The 20,085-nt window shown below is 44.2% G+C and overlaps 1 protein-coding gene across 5 annotated transcripts in view; it reads right to left on the minus strand.

Annotated features, from left to right (window-relative positions):
• ralgapa2 (Ral GTPase activating protein catalytic subunit alpha 2) overlaps window positions 1-19,836 on the minus strand; it is an 89,631-nt gene extending 69,795 nt beyond the window's left edge. For all 5 annotated transcript variants that reach the window (XM_048975382.1, XM_048975378.1, XM_048975379.1 and 2 more), the window contains exons 1-3: window positions 19,564-19,836; window positions 5,244-5,357; window positions 3,517-3,566 (exon numbers count right to left, since the gene is read on the minus strand). In XM_048975382.1, coding sequence (XP_048831339.1) covers window positions 3,517-3,566; window positions 5,244-5,357; window positions 19,564-19,669 — 270 coding nt within the window. In that variant the 5' untranslated portion in view covers window positions 19,670-19,836. The remainder of the gene's footprint in view (window positions 1-3,516; window positions 3,567-5,243; window positions 5,358-19,563) is intronic.
• Window positions 19,837-20,085: the final 249 nt, after the last annotated feature.

Below are 20,085 nucleotides of genomic sequence, written 5' to 3' on the forward strand. Positions count from 1 at the left end.
AACCATCATCATGCCCATCGTCAAAGCACAGCAAAGTTTCTGTATGGGAGTTGCTTAATTCAGGTATACAGTAAAATTCTAGCATTTCTATAGCGGTGATGGGCAATGCTGCAAGCCCCTCCCAGGACATTCAGTATCCAGCACGAGGGGCGATGCCAAGCTCAAATGGTCGGCAAGTAACAGGCTCAGGGACATGCCGCATGCCCATCTGTCAGACCATGGGTGCAGAGCTTCAGGGTTGGGCTTTCCAAAACTGCACTATAGGCCTCAAATACAAGTGAGGGGGGGCTTTACATCTATATTCTGGTTTTATTTTAAACTGACTCCCTGTCATTTCAGCACCTAGCTTCTTCATATTTCTGGTGATGTCAAATGTTTTTAATTATTTGTTAAATATCTCAACAAAAGTTTATTTCCGTTTGAACTACAGCAGTGGTAATTAACGCACCCTGTGTACATAAACAAGGAATGAAAACAGTCACTGATAAAAATCTCTGTTTGTATACCCAGGGGACAGTAATTAACAAGTAGCTCCGTTACAGTAATATGACAAGACAACATAACATAGCCCATGAAGCTGTGTTCAACATACCATACTCCACTGCACTGTGTGTGTGTGCATGTGAGAGTGAGAGAGAGAGAGGCCAGCCATATGAAACTTTACACCTCTGCTGAATAGCGAGCACTATTTGCAGGGCAGTTCTGGCGACTCAATTGGTTCACACCAGCCAATCAGAGTGGATGGGCGAGGAAGCCTCGTTAGGTACCATGCAAATCGTTTCATGGCGCTGTCGCTTGGGCAGGGGCTGAAACACAAACTGCCCCTCTGCGCCCTGAGAGGGCCGTTGTTAGCCGACAGCCCCTCACACAAGGAGCCTGTGTCTCCCAAGCGGGGTTTGCTGCACCTACAGCTCCAAAGAACTACTCAATGCTGGAGCGTAGGGTCTGCTTACAGCTCTGCCACCAAGTAAAGTGTACGATGCCCATCGGCAGTCACATGACCTAACAGACTTCCTTAAGAGAGCTCTGCACTGAGACCCTATCCTCTTTCAGTCAACCACTTTGGCGATCACACGATACAGCAATTTGAAGTTTCTTTATACAGCAATATATCCAAAATGCTACTTTTCTGCATGAATGACACTACATTTTAATCACACCTCTGATATCACCACCTAACGTGTTACTTCACAAAAAAAGCAGGGCAGGCAGCTGAGCCCGTAGGTTAAATTGTGCATATGGTTATGCGTCTTTGTATCATTAAGTCAGGAAGTGGCAGGACTCAAGAGGATGTAAATCAAAACTGGTCTTTTTCACTGCAGCTCCTGTATTCTGTTTTAGTTTTTAATTAAAAGCTAAAAAGCTAAAAGTTCTATGGCACCTTTAATATCGATGCAGCAAAAGAACGATGGAACAAAAAATGTGACATTTTTCCACGCAAGACCCTGGTGCTATTTTCCATTTGAAAAAAAGGGATATGTAAAGGCATCGCCCCCCCCCAGAGACCCCCACTCAGCTGCCTGAGACAAAGGCGGTAGCTGTGGCTTCACCAGGGAGTCTGGTGGGGTTCTGCAGGAGGATCAGGGGTCTGGATGGGAGCAGACACAAAGACAGCAGTGACCTGGGTGGGGGTGGGCAGAATAAGGGAAGCTGCATACACACTCATGTCGCCGATTCCCCCCCCCCCCTCAAGGATGATCCCTTGACAACCTCGACACAGAAACTGGGGGGGGGGGGGTCACAAACCACATTGGTGGTAAGCTGAAAATCCATGTTAAAGCAAAGCAGGTCAGATGCCAGGCTGAGCAAAGGCCTTTGGAATGTGGGAGGGAGGGGGGCAGCTTTGTGCGTATGGCACCTTATTGCTGTGCCGTCGTCCGCCTTTATTAAATTGGCCTGGCCATCGGGGCCCTCCACAGGGTGGGGGAGCACGTCCAAGAGAGCAGCAATCAAGGTAACAGGGTGTAATGAGCACATGGCTGTGAACATCTAACTAGTGAACTCTGCCTTTAGCTTTAACAAAAGAACAACAACAAACAAATACTACTACAAATAATAGTAATAATAAAAAAATAATAATAAAAATAATGATCATGATGATGACAGCACCATCACAGCCCTGTTACTATCACCAAGGGCTTCACTATTTGTTTGTTTATTTAATTGTTATCCATTGAGTTAAGCTCCCTTCACCATAAAAACTCTGCAGCCACCACCTGGCTGAAACAAAGAAAATTTCTTCCGCCAGAAAGCTCAAAGAACATAAACACTCACAACAGCTTCTTCCCAGGGTGAAGTTAACATATATCTTTTTGCGATATATTTTAAAAGTGCTCAATATTTTAAAAAAGACAAAAAAAATGTATTATAATTTCATCAGGGGTAGTTAATATTTAATACTTAATGCAAAGAGGCTACAGTGAAGCAAATTTGAATGTATTTGAATGTGTCCTTTCTGACCCCGAGGCATGATATGTCAGAAAGCAGAGTTAGCCCGGCCAAAGCATGGAGTACAGTAGCTGCGTTCTCTGTCAGTGCACTGGAAGACCATGGATGGGAGGTAAGGCCAGCCGCAGGACACTACGATAAGCGGCTTTCGCTGTGACGTTATTCTGAAAGGCTCCCTTCATCAATATTTAAAAAAACAACTATATTTAGGCTATGAGTGCAGGTACAGTCTCTTGGTCTGGTTGTTTTAATGTGTTTGCAATTTCTAAAAAAGTCGAGATGAAACCTAGATTAGTCCCACAGCCACAGAGAGTGTGCACTTATCAGTAATGCTGAAATTTCAGGTCCCCTGTGATGAATAATTAATACGTGAATGACGTCATTGCACACAGCGAACCTTAAAACATGGATTCAGGGTCATCTGAGTACCTGAGGATTTAAAAAACTTAAGGTGGACATGATTAACCCCCACCATATTGGTTACTTCAGCTGGCTCCTATTTGGCGAAACCAGGTAGGGAGAGAGAAAACACCATAATTCCACCCACATTAGGGTTGAAAGCCTTGCTCCTCCCACCACCTGCGTAAATATATTTGCCAAGCAGAGACCATTTCCCCGTTCTGATGTTATCAGTCATGTAACCAAAGTTTTGCGTAGGGACTGTTGCGGGGGGGAAAAAAACAGAGCACATTTTCCTGCTTTTTTGCCACGATATGCATGAAAATCAATTTCAACTCAAAAATAAAAAAATGGCCAATGTTATGTAACATCTGCATGACACACAAAAACAAACCCAAACAGAATCACTTTCATCATCAACTTTTTAAACCCAAGTGAAACAATGCACTTCCTTCCTAACCCATCCATCCATGTTGGTCATCTTTTTGTGAGACCAGTTCACCTAATTGCATATCTTAGAACTGCAGGAGAACATGGGAGAACTCAGAAAAACACAGATAGAACCCCACGCACGCACGCACGCACGCACGCAGGCATTAATCTTCTTCCACTTAGGTTATTTGCTTTCCAAAAAAACAGCACCTTTAACACCAGGTCAAAAGAACATACCTCAAAAATGAAGAGAATGGAGTCCAGCTCCTCCCTTTGTGATTTGTTCCCTGAAAGAGCAAACATGCAGTGTCAGTTTTGAGGTTTCAGGCCAGCAGGATGTCCTTTCCAGGACAGCCGGATGAGCTGAGCTGAGTGAGCAGGGTTACACAGGGATGCAGAGCTATGTCAAAGTAGCACTGGTGGGCAAGAACTTTGACCGCTGCCCTCTGCAGGACATTGGGGGTTTAGGAGGCTTGTCAACATCACCAGATGTCCGGAAGCCCAGCGTATCACAATACATTTTTGCGGCAAAAACCCTTGCACAGCATTTTCTGACTCATACGAGGCCAGCCTGCCCAAGGGAATTTGACAGCCAGGTGTCCTTGAATCCACAGAGGTTTTTTTTCTCCCTCTTCTATAACCACGATGTTTTCTCTCTTCCAATGACTTTGAGAATGACTTTTAAGACTGTGTTAACATTAACTGTGGTGACGTCGGTTTGTTATACATCATAGGGCAGCCATATTAAAAAAGATACTACATACAAATTTGAAAAATTGAACTGGGAAATATGACTCAACGGGTTAAAGCGAGTGACTGGAAAAAGTGATGGGTAGGGGTTTCTGAGGATTCACCTCTCGGAGATAAGTGGGCAGGGGTTCCCAAGCTTCTGACGTTAAGACTGATAAGCATTACCGTTTTCAAAGACTGCTCAACTTCACCATGTTGTGCGCTGGTCAGCCCCAGCATTGGATTCAGTGCTGTCTCTCTTTATGACACTGTCAACAGTCTAAACAACCGTACCTATCAGGGACAAAGAGTATGTACCACACATTTAAGCACGATGCTAAAATGTTAGCCTCATGCCAGTCCGCCGAGCCGGTGTAGCAGCTCCAGTCTTTGAAGGGCTGTAATTTCAGCACGCTGGGTTTTACAGAAGAAGCTTGGCATGCGCAGAACACACCACACTGTGCTAAACGAACCTTGAAATGAGACTCGTTTGGAATGTGTATACACACACAGTGGGCAAAACAGCCTATACATTTATAAACAACACAAAAAAAACAAAACTCAAGATGTTCTAAGCACTTGATTTCTCTGTAGTTGTCATGGAGCAACCAATCACATTCACTCCCCATGAAGGCACTTACACCATATCAAGTATTTATTTAACAGTCCCTGACAGACAGAAATGCTGCACTAAATCAATTTTCAGAGCAGCAAGAAAGTGTGCAAATCGTAATGTGAGCATCAAGGCTACACTGGGAGTCCTGACGATCTAATACTGCAAACGATCTAAGACTCAGCATCTGCTGAATAATGTTGACTTTTTTTCCCTCCCAGCTAATAATTCCAGATGACATATCAGGTTTTTGGAATTCTTTCGAAGACTGAAGGCATTGTGTGAATGACAGACTGTGGTCTGTCTTCTATCCGCCTTTATGTGTCGTCGTGAGCTCCACACCCTTAAACCCAATGAGCCACGCCTCTGACCTCGACGACAAAGAGTTCAGATGACTGGAACGCTGCCCTTAAAACGACGCTCTAGGTCTCACCCATTTTCAAACGAGACGTGTAAAGCAAGATCATCACTGAGGGTTGAATAAGGAACCAATAATGATCAAGGACAACTACAGCAAAAAAATAAGGAACAAACCAACTTAACTGATGTCGACACTGTACACTGAGACATTCTCTACAATGCCTGTTGTGGGATGGTGCAAGACGACGACAGGCAGACTTACCTTTTTGCTTTAAGTTATTTTCCAGTGTAATGAAATTTTCATAGAAGATAAAATAAATCTGCGAGCAGTTGGTTTCAAAGAATGCCTTCAGTTCACTCTTCTCTGTGTTGACCTCTGTAAAAAAAAATATATTATATAAAATAAATACTTCAATCACAGGAAAAAAAACGTCATATTTAGCAGTCAAAATTCAGAAAACATCAACGAGAGTGATTTGGCTCTCTTGGCAATGCACTTTATACTACATGTTTTTTCAAAATGTGTGCTTCCTGGCTTGATACATTTGCTTGTTCTATTTAAAATGAAAGCATGTTTAATAACGTAAACAGGGATTTAAGTGATAATCAATCAGGATAATGGAAGAAAGAGGTCAAGTCCTCACCACCATCTGATCAGAGATCAGATCCTTTACCTAATGTTTGGTTATGCATTTACCTCAGTTGACCCTACATCCATCCATGCAATTTTAAAAATTCTTAAATTTGTGTTTGTTTGTTTCCCTGGGGCTGGCTGGTGAGCCTTCAGAAATGTTTGGTTTCCACGCCGGCTGGAATTTCACCAAAACAAATCGTGAGCCAGCTGAGTGTTTGCTGTTGCCTGTCATTCAGTAATTTCTGTGCAGCGTCCCGATGACGGACAGAAGCAAGAGCCATGTAACATCGTTTTACAGGAACAATTAAGGTTACTCTGCTCAATATTCCTACATGAGCTCCAGGGACTACAAAGCTCTAGGGTACAAGTAGCCACTACTCTACCTACTGCCCCAATTTTTTTCACTTTGCCTCAGTTCTCACACATGAAAAGTAAATCTCTTTAATCCCTGGATTCTGTATCCAGCCTCAAAACACCCCCCCCCCCCCCCCCCCAGACCTCAATGTTTCAACCTGCTCAATTCTGGAACATTCCCAGAAAGAGTTCTACTGTGTCACATAAAAGGAACATTGAAGGGGACAGCCTAGATCACCCCGAGACATAAACAGGATGCATTTGCCAGCCTTGCCTTCAGCTAAAGACCATGAGGTACAATGACCAGGGCTTTATTATGGGTTTTGCCCTGAGCCTCACAGCAATTCGGCTCCTTCGACTCTAAATGCTAGTGATGTCCTCACCCATCAGCAGGTCATCACAGGCGGTCACTTCCCTTCATGACAAGCCGTATAATTAGACACGGAAGCCCATGGAAAAGTATTTCACAAAGGCGGAATATCTTGACACCTTTCTCTCCTGGTAAACTACCCCCACTCCCACAACAGATCCCATGAGGGTACAAATTACACGCAAACATGTCATTCATACCCCCCACCATCCGGAAAGTCACAGGTGAAGGCGTTGTACTCGTGAAATAAACAATCTGTTCCAGAAAATCAGTTCGCATTCAGTGACATACACATGCAGGCTAATCAGGTACGCATCTTTCACCACAGGCGTGGGGACCCCACGGGCTGCAAACACCATTCAGTCACATTAGGACAGCAGATGAAGAAGCCAGATATCTGGACTGTAATGTTCCATTAGCAATACATCGCTCTTCAGTTGTGAAAGTGAACGACAGTCATGTTTAAATCAAAGTGAAACAACACTGCAACACACAGGAGGAGCCAACAAGCAGATGGCAAAGCAACTGCCAAATGGACAGCCTGGTCTGGCATCCTCCCACTTGGGCAGACCCACCAGGTAACAGGCAGGTAATGGCCTCATGAGAGAGACATCGCCATGTTCAACCAAAGCATTTAATATGAGCCACTCTCACGGCAGCGTGAGGTCAATCTAATGTTGGAAACTCAATGTCAACCATCACAGCTACAGTCCTTTTTTGCAGTCATTAGAGGGCCTGATATCAGAGGTGGGAGAACTCCCTGTGGATTCGCCATCGTAGCGGGTAAACATCCCATTAATGTCTTATAACCCCGGTGCCAACAATAAAACCCATAATTGCCACGCCGATGTGTGAGACAAGAAACATAGCAGGGTAAGATCAGAGCTCCCTCCGGTGAATTAACATCACTATGCCCAGGGGGCTGGCTGGGTGGGAGGGGGCTCCTATCAGAGCCACTCACATGCTCCGCTGTCAGCGCTCCTCATTGTGTCGGGAGGCTTCCTGCCTCTCAGAAAAACACGTCGACTCGTCTGAGGCAGCAGTAACCCAGCTAGGAGGATGGGGGGGGGGGGGGGGGGGGGAGTTCAGGGGGCCATATCCTCGGAGGAAACGAGCAAGGGCCAGGGGAGAGGGCAGGGGTGTCACTGATCAGATAACAAGGCCACCTCTCTTGGACACTTCCTCCCATATTCATCATCATTCAATCATCAGCTGGAGTTCAAGGAAAATGACACAGAGATAACCGAAAGCCAGATGTAATTCACTTTCTTAAGAAAACAGTCATTAACAGGACTAAAAAATAAACAACCCTTTGTTCAAGGTAACTTCATCGGAACAACTATGGGGAACCACTTCGTGGTATAGCAGGGATTTTCTTGATACTTTAAGCAGCAACATTCAGTTTACAAAGACAAATTAACAAACGTTCATTTCTACACCCTGTCCATATCTGGGGCCTGGTCTTTACATTGGGGAGGTATTTTCCTGCTGCAAATACAAGTCAGCTACTACAGAAGAGCAGGATATCCATGAACAGAGACGCAGGTTACACAGAAATGCATGTAAGCAAAAGGAAAGCCACAACAGACTGGCGGCCAACAGGCCAGTAGGTGACGGTGCTCACGGCTCATGATGTGCCAAGTACCTTCACCGAAAGATGGGCGCAGTGGGGCTCGTGTGCATGAAAGAAGCCAACACAAAGATAGAGATAAGCAGGACGTCACGTACAGATGAACTAATAAAAAAGGTAGTAATGTCACTTAAATCATATGGAACTGGTACGGTTGAAAGAGAAATTCATTCCAGCTCTTACAAAAGAAATGGTACGAAGCCACAGGTTAAAAATAATAGTTTGAAAGAAAGAGATTTTGTTTCTTGCCATATCAGCCAACCCTAACCCTGATTACGGTGCACAGTGGGGGTGTTTCCCATGCACACCATGGTAGGAAGCGTCGTGTGTCTGTTGGGGCCACACTTCTGTTCACACTCTGCCTTTCCCTAGAACAGCTCTCGGGTGAAGGGTTTTCAGTTCCCTCTTCACTCCAACTGAGCCTTATGTAGACAAACCTGTTCTACTGCAATTCTGAATGCAGAAATGATATTTTATCTTTAACAAAAAAAACCCACACATATTACACCTACTACCCACAATTTATAGCCCACCATCGCTGCTGCCTGCCAACACACCTCTGCTCCAAAACAGGAGGAGAATTTATCACAAGAGGCTACAATTTTAAGCTGAAATAAAGACTAGCAGAACACAGGAAGCTTTGTGCTACATTTTTTTTTTCCAATGGTTTTGGAAGAGGCTTATGTCCTCTCTCCCCCCCCCAGTGGAGGACAGGCAGGAGTAGTAGAGGATACTCCTGTTTTCAGAAGCCAGTGCCAAACTTCGGCCATCTCCCCATGATAGCTGTTCTTTTCGGGGCAGGGGAAGCAAAGGACTGGGCCGAGTTCAGCACAGCACGGACCTGAGGGTCAATTACTTTTGCCGATGTCTTATTTGTAATTCCACTCTGTTAATCCGTAATCCACTCTCAGACAACAGCTGAGGAAAGGGAAAATGTCGTAATGATGTCATGTGACCAATGTCATATTAACCTGACGTGGGGACAGACGCACACGTTTCACTGCAGAGTACATTTGACATGAAAGCTGCCAGTCCTGTTTTCTGTTCGGTCGCAGGACTGGACCACACAAAGCCCGAGAGAGGTGTGACTGCCGGAAGGGAGGAACAAAGAGGGAAGGAGACGGGAGCGCAGCTTACGTGTTTGTGCCATTTAGTCAAAGAGCAACAGAGTGTTTTTTGTACTGGTGCGATGTTTATACTTATAACCATACATACTGAATGATAATTTACAGCTTATTTCTGATCACCGTTTGGCCAGTTAGAATAGAATGATGATGGTGAAAAGACAAAAAAAACAAAAATCAAGTAAATGGAAATTACTACCACTACCACCACCAATAGCATGTGCCGATACAAATTTGCATGTGTCTAGAATGGCAGACTTCCAAAGCAGAAATAGTCCATAAGAAGTGACTTTAGTACTGTCCTGTCTGACAGTTACTTTGATGCAAGGCAAAAATAAAAAGGGAGGGACCTGAAATTGGGGTGGGGTGTCTTCATGAGATACCGCAGTAAATTTCACCGCCTGGTACATTCTATTCAGAGCAGGCCACCTGTTTGAGGGACAACGACTCCAATGCAGAGGCTCGGGACGCTGGGAATCCCCCATGCTGGTTATTAGTGATATGAACCACGTTAATCATGCGTCCGTCCAACAGCAGAGATACAAACCTCATATTTGGAATATGCAGTCAGAGCTGAGAAATTCAGAGGACAGAGGCAGAAAGAAAACCTAACAAACCTGAATGGAGAGCCGAGGGAAGCCCTTAACACTTCTAATGGTGAGATGTGATGTCTAGCCAAGTAAACAGAGGTTAATGATAAATCAGCGGCAGCCAGCTGTGATGAATGCAATCAGGCTCCCATTATATAAGGCAATCGGCAAGGAGCTGCCCATCACTCAGCGCCCGCGGAAAGGACAGCTGCTGCCACTGGCGCGGCGCCACCATGCCTCACAGCTCGCGCCAAGCATCCATCACGCTCATCTCTCTCCCAGGCGTGTTTATTACAGGGTCGGCAGGGAAACTTCCAACAGGAAGCCGCAAATCAGAGATGAAGCACAGAGAACAGAGCCACCTGGTATGCAAATCACGTTTGGGCCTCTGCAAGGGCATTCCACAAGCACCAGCTGACGGGCTTTGATGGCAGTACCAGAACTAGCGGGCTGAGTCACTGTGGCTCACCTGGATTTCTTTGAATGCTGACGAATGGCAAACTGAAAGCCAACATTCGAAGGACAGAGGCAGAGGCAGAGAATTAGCAGCGGTGAGATGAATCTTGGACATGCAAACCAGCATCAAGCTTACAGGGCCTCCTAAACTGAACTGTGCAATCATGCAGTTGCGTGTATTTAGAACCTGCTGCTGCATTATGCAGACATTATACAGAAAGCTGGCTTCAGTTAAGAGCCGGATGAACATCAATCTGAATATCTGAATTCCACAGTCCACCAGCATCCATTACGGGAATGCAATGCACAGCCATCTTTCACTCCTGTGAGATAGATTGAACTGGTAATCCAGTCATCTCACAGGCCAGGAAGGTGCAAACTCCACAGCTAGCATCTATTAGCAACAGCAGCACAGCAGAAATGCTTCCCCCAATTAACCTGTCATGTCCGTGTGCGGCACCTCCCACCTCCCCCTACCACAGCGTAGACCTCCCGCTCAGGCTTGATTAAATAGCGGGCCAGCGCTGCCACCACATCCCAAGCAGCGACAACTGGGGCATGGTTTTTAATCACCTGGGGTGTGGGAAGCAAATCAGGCGAGGTTCCGGCTGATCCATTACAGCTTTCGGAAGAACTGGTTACTTATTCAGATGAATCCAGGCTCCCAGCTGCTGGAACAGGTGGCTTCTGGTTTAAAAAAAAACCCTCCTCCAAGAAGCTTTTTATTCAAAGATATATACTGATAAACACAACAGTTGTGTAGACTTAAAATTACACAAAAAACGTATGAATTTTATGCCACTTCAATTCGGCATAACATATAGCAATAGTGTACTATCCAGCACAACCAGACAGACTGGTTCTATTAACCTCTTTACACATCACACCATAAACAGAGGGAAAGAACAAGATCCTCCAACGTTTAAGTACGACACAGAACCAAATAAAAAACATTCTAAAATTATATCTGAAATATAGCAGCACAAAGACATTTTCATGTGACAATATCATAACCAAGCACTGACATTTCACTACTATTCAGTGCTTCTTAAACAAGGTTTAAGATTAGCTTATTTTTCATATTAAACCATAAAACCTCAAATCCCTACAGCACAGGAAATGGAACCAAGCATTAGAGTTTCCAACTAAAAGCACTTAAAATGGCACAGCTCATACAGAAAGGGCGGCCATTTGTGACTGTGGCTTGCTTGGGAGCTTGAGGTGCTAAGCCACCGGCCTTAACAGTATACAAAATGATGGCGTCCCCTTCAACTGTCCATGGAAAAGCAACCCTGACACAACGACGGCAGGTCGACCCGTCAGAACCAAGGCCTGCAACGTCCAGAGCAGAAGTGTCCACTGAAACATTCTTGACAGGCCACAGCTTTGTCTCCCTGATCCTCTGCTCACAAAACCCTTCATTCCGACTGCTTATGAATTATTCCAAGTCATAAAACACAAACAGAGGTTCAATGGGGGGAAACAAAGCACTTAAGAAGCAACCTATGCCTTCACAGTCAACGAATGGATGCCAACGAAAGTTAATTAAGTTCAATAGCAAATCCACAGTGGTACTGGGTTAAGTGTACCAATTAAAGCCAAGTACCAATCACGCCCACCTGTGTACATTATCATAAATGCTATTTCACTAAAAGTGACTTACTGGCAGACATCCTGAACACACTTAAAACAGCCTTCCTTAAAAACAGACAGTAACCATCTTCACAGATGTTCTCTAAGGGTTCATACACTTACACATCTACAAACTTGTAAAATTTGTGTATTGACCAACTTTGCCCCCTCTCTCCCACAAAAACATAAACAAGTAAAAACTCAGTAATTGCTATACTTTGTAACATTTATTTTGCATTTACTGCAAAAAAAACATTAAATAAAATCTGCTTTACTGGTGGTTAGAAATCATGCCATGCAGCTGTTCATATTCCACATTCCCAGTTGTCTTCCAGAAACACATCTTTTCTGGTCGTCCCAGATTCCCTGCCAATCCAATCTTTTTATCCTTTGCCTCATCCGGTAGGCCTGCATTCCCAACAGTCCAGTCTCTGGGGCCGAAGACATTTCTCCATCGCCAATCTGTGCTTCGTAGACAAAGCAGCAGAAACACCTCCCCACCCACAGCCTGTCTAGTGTCTCAGGCTTGATAACAGATTCCTGGAGTCCGACGCCCTCAGTGGGAATGGGCGGGGATCGCTCTGTCAATTACACACAGGAAAAGTGATTGATAGGAAGTGCTAAATATTAAGGCATCGAGTCTATTCTGTCACACACTTCAAAGGTAAGCAACATGTTAAAATCCATTACACTGCACATATGAAAAGTTCTGTTACAGTTTCATACACATTTGGGCAAGGCAGTGTACAGTCTTCATGCTGTACCTCACCAGGTTCACACTGGGCATGAATGTGTAATTACATTAAATAGCTCCAATTTTAGAATAATCTTCACAAGCAATTCAGTGACCATCAACGATTTCCCAAGATCTGTGGCAATGACTCCTCTACATCCCTGCAGATTACAAGGTATAGTCCACACACCTTGCTGACAAGCTGTGAACAAGCCCAGAATGGACAGCCGGGAATGTCACATGATCCACAGACGTCACTACCTTGCTGTATGTGCCTCCTAAATAGGTCACTACCAATTAACAGGCAGGGTCTAATTTAAGGAAACAGTTTGTCCTAAAAGTAAATCATCTTGCAGCTATATTTTACACATCATATATGACCTTCTGAGAAACAGACAGCAGCGTTCCGGGAAAGTGGGGGGTGAATTTAACCTTTTACTACACTTTCTTTCATACAATCATGCCTATTGCTTTGGGATTGCAGATGTGATTGGTAGCACAAGAGGATTCTAACACTCCTCCCACTCCCCTGTCAACATGAACAGTGAGTAACCAACTTGACAGTTACCCAGAGTGGGACCTGGTAGGTTAGGCTACTATAGATGAGTAATTTCAATAATACTGAACAGACAGAGGCGAACCAACGCAGTGTGTTGTGTATGGCAACCACCTTACCATTACTGGGAAGGATTACACACAGGAACTGAGTGTACCCTTTAACCACTTTCTGGAGCAAGAAAACGGTTCAGAATCGTCATCTCTTGCCCCCCCCTCCCCCAACACACACACACACACACACACACACACACACACACACACACACACAGCTAGTACTTACATTTTTCTGCACATTTAAATAATCGTAAACATGCAATGTAATGTTTAATGCTGAGAAGTGGTCTAAAATGGAAGAATTAGACTGACCTGGTGTTCTCCAATTACAGAAGAATGTCAAGTCAACAACATGAAACAAAACACAGCAAAACCAAAAGTTACTAAAACACTAGCCGTGTTTTTTTCTTTTTCAATTTTTAAGACCAAACTATATGTGCCTGACAAACAGCAGGCTATAAAATCAATTAATTCCAAAAGCCAAAAAACATAAAAGCATGATTTATTTTAAGCAACAGCTGTCCGTTAGCCCTAATGCTTTGACTGGTATCTTGTTCACACCTCAGATTAAATGTACCACTAGTCCTGTTTGTTTTCCTCACAGAGGAATGAGATGTTTGGTCTGACTTCTGTCCCAAGATGGTAAGCAGAGTCAACACTGTGCTGTGACATTGCACACACGCAATCATCACTTCCTGCATTAGATACAGAAACAAAAGGACATTGCTCCAGGTCAATTCCCCAGTGGTTGCAGGGGCAACAACTGCCATTTAATGGTAGAAGCACTATGACGACATTTTATAGTATTAGACTTGGAGAGTGGATGGACTAATGTATCTGGCTGCAATAATAAGAAAACACTGCAACAAAAATTGCTTGTCAATGGGCAAAGCAGTTTCAGTACTCCTTTCAAGTAAATAACGTCAAAAAAGCTAGCAATATATATATATAGCTGGCTTTTTTGACGTTATTTACTTGAAAGGAGTACTGAAACTGCTTTGCAGTTATATATACACACGCACATACTATACATATACATACAAGTAAATATATATATATAAATATATAAATACACACACACACACACACACACACACACACACACACATATATATGTATAAACAAGCCACTGCATCACAGGCAATTTTAGCATATGGACTGAAGGCAGACTTTTTTGTAGAGGAAGCCACACTCATACCAGAATCTACAATCATCCCTTCAGGTTTGCACAATATGGGTGTAACAGAGGAAAAAAAGTCAAGTGAGATCAGCAGCCTACCCTAGGGCTGAACAATGCCATCCTGCATGCGTGTCCCAAAAACAGAAACACGACTCTGCCATCTTTTAAGAAACACGAGACAACCTATGCCTAATAACTTTCAAATGTCAGCCAACCTGTCCGTCCCTCATCCGCGCCCAGCCATGCTCACAATGACTTTGACGTTATCGCCCTCGGCGATAGCACAGACATAACCTGGCTCCAGTGACAGAGGCGGCTGGAAACGCTACTGGATAGGCACTTTTAGGAATGCATTAGATTCCCGAGGCGATAACTGTGTGCTACAGGTTTATCATTTATCATTTCTGTGGTACCCCATCATTTACAAGCAAATAAAAGACACACAGCAACATTATAAAGGAGTACAAATCAGACCCAATTTAACACTACAAACAACTGCATATACATATATGAACATACAAATCAACCCCAAATACCAAAATAAAGAACTTAGTGATTTAGTCTTTTAGCAGAAACACAGACATGCTTTGTTATATTTCAAAAAACAATCACCATAAACAAAGCCATAAGTTATCAATATTGTCACCATTTAAGTATTTATTTATATATTGCCGTTCATCTGTTACAATCTGTTCAAGTACAAGGCATGCTGGGGTTTTCACCAGAAATATTTTCTGCTAAATAAATAGCCACTGAGCTGCACACTCACACAAATTATGGTTAATAAGACAGGTAGAGCAATTACTGTGTGATTCATGGTTGGATGATTTCAGAGACTGCTTAGTGGTCAGAGCAATAGCAGTGCAGACAAAGTACTGCTTAAACAAGTAATTCACTCCACTTGGCACAATCGAACACAGCCACCATCAAAATGGAAGCATTTCAAAAGATATACAAGATTCAGCTGATGGTTCCAGAACAGTGTTTTGATGAAAAATACTAGTCATTAACTTAAAACAAAGAAAAGGGACAAAATGCAGGAAAAGGGAGGGGTATCAGCACCAAATCCCATCTATGCTAAACAGCTGCAGTTCAGCATGGAGTTAAGCGAATGATTAAAAGACAGAGACTCTCTGCAGCGGCTGGATTCCCCTCCTGAGACAAAATGCAAACACGGTGCTTGTGATTATTTTTTGTAATCTATAGTCCTGACTTCACAATAACAACCCATTCCACCGAAATTGAAGAGTCAACAGTCATATCTCAATGTTTGCATGTAGTGCCAACTTACAGGAAAAAAAGAGAAACACACCACAAGAGATTAATTTAGAAAGGAGAGCACTATATACATTGGTAGCATTCTCAATATTGCTAACATGCATATAGTGCCAAAATGTAACAAATGAAGAGTATTCTCATAACTGCATTTGTAAAATGAAAGTTTTAGGTTTTTTGGGAAACCGCTCAAAAACCAACCAAAAGAGCACCACTACCCTTTCTGAATAATTTCTATTGTTGGGGAGGGTGTGAAATATGCGGAACTCAGTCTCTTTTCAAGAACAGTGTTTAAGTAAGAGTCAAGAGGTCCAAGTGAAGCTTCAGAAAATGACATTCTTCAGTTCACAAAGGCCATGGCTGGGTCTTTATCTTCCTACCCAATGCTGCATAATCTCCACTTAAAAGGGCCAGCTATTCTGCAGACCCTCATCTCCCTGCCCTCATTCATTCCAACAGTGAAGAGGTACAACAGCCTCCACACAATACACAACTCACCATCACCAGTACATAAGTGCACATTTACCTACAATAGCCTCTCACTATTTTCTTCGCTTTTCTGACTCAGGTGACTTGTTTGAACTCAATTCAGAGAACTGGACAGTCTATGAATGCACACCCAATTGTTCTGCTATAGGAATTTAGTAGAGAAAACCTATGAAGGCTACACAGAAGGGAATTTTAAGGGCAGAGAGCTGTCTCTCAAATTGTGAGCAGCACATGACTCATGAAGTATATGCAAGAGGCCGAGGCTGACTGCCAGGACCACGTTACAACCAGAACACATAAACACACTTGTTGTGGCCAACATCACTAATGTATAACTAATCTGACTTTCAGTTCAGCGTAGTGTAAAGTTTACTATGAAGTCTGCTGGTTTGGCAAATTCAAGGTTTTTCCCCAAAGGTAGTTTATCCTGTATTTGAGGAAGAGGACATTGTCCGTTGGTCATGAGAAGGACCATCTGACAAATCCTTGCACAGCAAACTCACTATGATAACTATTGCAGAAAATAAAGGAAAGAATTGCAGGAAATTTTGTAATAACCTTGGGGGCATGCAAAGAATTACTGGACCTGGAATGAAATGCCAGCATGTCGAATCTAAGCATTTTATGAGACCTGAATACATTTTAAAGAGTAACTTTGACCAAGTGTGTCACTCATTGGTCTCCGATTCATTATTAGCCACCTTAGCTTAACCAGCTGTGGCACATACAGGTCAATAAATCACCAAAATAAAAACAACTTACTGTGGACATCCCAGCTATGCCTTTAAATTGCATTTCAAACTTTTAACACTTTTGGCCCCAGGAAGGAACAGTGGGTATGTACGTAGTTACACGGAAACCTCAAGACTGCCAATCCAAGTCTGAATAAGGACCTGGACAACTAAAATGTCAAGCTGAATAAACCTAATTATATTTTTTTATGCAAGTCGTTATTAGTTTAGATCAACTTTACTGATCCCTGGAGGAAATGATTTATCTTTTAAATTCTTATAACAACAAGGTACTTCAAACTCAAATTCGAATACCAGTGCAAGAATCCCCATGCTTCATCCACATGTCCACACTCACCCCACTACAGCTGGTCAATGCTAAAATGTAGTGGTATGCATCTGTGCCAAGGTGCAAGGACAGGACACTGTTCTGGTACAATGATCAAATACCTTAGTCGGGCAAAACATCCACTGCCAACGTTTAGTTTCCCTACAGGAAGCAGAAAGATGTTTAAAGTCAGGGACATTTTTTTCCCCCCCAAAGTACACAGTTATTAATACTTCCTCATCATCAAACCATACCTGATACTGAAAAGAAGGGTACCTCATTTTAGCTGAATGAAATTTTACATTATTGTGATTCAAATCTGTTTGCTTTTATTTCTCGCCCTGAATAGCATGTGTGTGACACACTGACCCAACATCCACAGCAGTACACTGACAATATGAAAGGCTAGTTGGCAGACAAGGAACACAGAAAGGTCCGTTTGCTAATGGCTCCCCATCACTCACCCTGAGATTCAGTTCCTGCAGGAACCAGCTGGTGAGAGGAAATCCTCTTTCTGGCAAAAACGCAGTGACACAGAGCCAGCAGTATATAAAATTACTTACGCTATGATACACATGCAGGGGAAAGTCCCAGAAAAACAAAGTGAGCCACAGTGCTGGTCAGGATCTTTGTTGATGCTGTAACAGGTAATGTCTTGTAATTCTTGTTGCAGAGGCAATGGAATCATTGTATAGCCAGCACATAAACTTTACCTCATATTTTTAACCAGGAGCTGGATCAAGCTGTGCGGCATAAATGCCGCTTTGTGGATCAAGGCCACAGGGCCTAACAGGCACATCCCACAGAGAGCTTAATGGACCACCGTGACCTCAGGTGACACCTTCACACTTGCTCTGTCGTCCCAAGCCAACTGACTGGGAACCAGGCCCAGTTTAGCCTGGTAAGACATGGTCCAGCCACGGAAGTAAGAATGGCAGGGCTGAGACATGAGGCACCCAGTGCCTACAATGAGCTTACAGCCAAAAGCATGCAACCCACACCAACTCCCCAGAAGCACACATTTCAGTGATATGCGGTACTGACACAAGGGGGTAAAAACACACCAAAGCAAACAACAATGGTTTTGGGTATCACCCGTAGAGATGGGGGAATTCACATGGGCAGCATGAGGGTTAGTTCATCCACTGTATGACAACAGACTCGGCCAAACCGAGGTATTTTGAGGTTTCCCCAAATGCTAATAAGCCAAAGGCACAGAAAATGTAAGTTTCAAATAAAATATGATCGTACGATTTCAGCCCACCAGGCAGATGGTAGAATTTTCACTGATAAAAACTAATCCCGTTATCAGCAATCAAATAATTTACTTCGAAATCAAGTTTGTCTGAAATCAACCCCTCAGACAGGCATCTCCGTTTCCACAATAACGAATTCAGTTCGCCCACTATGTATCCGTAAACCTCGCCAAGACAGTACACAAACAAAGCGCCTTCGCCTTGCATCAGCACTCTTCTTTTATTATCAAGCAATTGCTTTCTCCATTTCTTTCCAGTGTCTAGCATAAACATGCCTGAAGTTCTAATGACCGTATCCCAGATCAGACAACGCAGCTGTAGCCAACACATCACAACACAACTGCTCCCCGGTCACGGAGCATTTCTTAGCTGGCTATCCAGTTAAAATCCTCGACGAAGCAGCCTAGGCGTTGCTATCTATTGTGCTCTCCCTTTGTTATCAGGCCGAAACGGGTTCACGCAAAGAAAAGCGGTAGATGAATTGCAGCACTATTCAGCACGTCCCAGACCATCTAGCGCTGCGTACCCTGCATTGAATGGCCGCATCAAGCTCCGGCGGGATGGTGTCGATGTGCAGGGGGCTCTGCAGGGATAGAGTTGAAAGGCAAAGCTATTGTGCCTCCGTTTTAATCTAATTGAAATAAATCACTTTGGAAGAGCAATAGCTCTCATCTTGGAGGCCAGAGCTTCCCGCAAACGGAGCGGGTAGCCATCCAGGCAGAAGGCAGGCGGCTCGCCAACCCTCAGTGGGTCCCTTCTTGCTACCCTGGGGGGAGCAGGTCTTCGCATGGAACGGATTTTAACCTGGAGAGAAGCCTCCGGGGGCCGCGACAGGCGCGCAGCTTCGGAGCAAGTGGGCTATCGCCCCCCATGGATCGACCAGAACCGGTGAATGACAAGCGGCGGGCACCTCAGTCGGAACCGAGCTGTCATGTCCGGTCCTGTGTTTAGCATCCCGTAGATTAGCTGGCTAGTCACAGCAGTATGACTCGCTGCCCCTGTCGTTACTCGTCAGCCATACCTGGATGCACGACTTGACGTCGCCTACCTGCTAGCTAAGCTAAGCGACCCTCGACGTTACGCGCGTGCGGAGCCCGAGCCTTACGTAGCTCGACACCGCTCGGCACGCGCCGGTTCTCTCTATCCATGCCCGGTACCCGTCCGGACCGGTGGTGTCACTTCACTCACCCAGTAGTGACCGTAGGTGCTTGAGACGGGTCAGAACATCCTTCTTTGGGTCCAGAACTTTCTGTGTAGATTTCTTGACATCTCCATGATTCCTTCGAGAAAACATTCCGCTGTATAAGGCTATTGTTAAAGGTGGGCTCTCGTCCTTTTCACCATGCAGTCCCCCGTATGTCACTTTTCTTCTTCTCCTTTCCACCAGCGCTCCGACCCTCGCTCGGTTCAACGTACGCCGCTCGCGCTCGCTGACTCCTCCCCCTTTTCGTGGGCGTGTAAACACGGAAGTGCCGACGTGACGTACTCGACGTGCCTACGCTCCCCGTACGTCTGCGAACGCCGATTATCCCACGGCGTGGCTAGGTTGTTTTGTTGTTGTTTCATTTTTAATGACCACTTTAAAACAGCAGGTGGTTATTTATTATTAAAGAGACACCATTTAAGATGCTTGTCAAATGTCATTGTTCTCAAACTGTCTGAAAATTTAATAGCCAAGGATTTTGCAGTTCATAGACGTGTTTTAACTGT

The sequence above is a fragment of the Brienomyrus brachyistius genome, chromosome 14 (genome assembly GCF_023856365.1).
Source record: "Brienomyrus brachyistius isolate T26 chromosome 14, BBRACH_0.4, whole genome shotgun sequence".
NCBI classification, from domain to species: Eukaryota; Metazoa; Chordata; class Actinopteri; order Osteoglossiformes; family Mormyridae; genus Brienomyrus; species Brienomyrus brachyistius.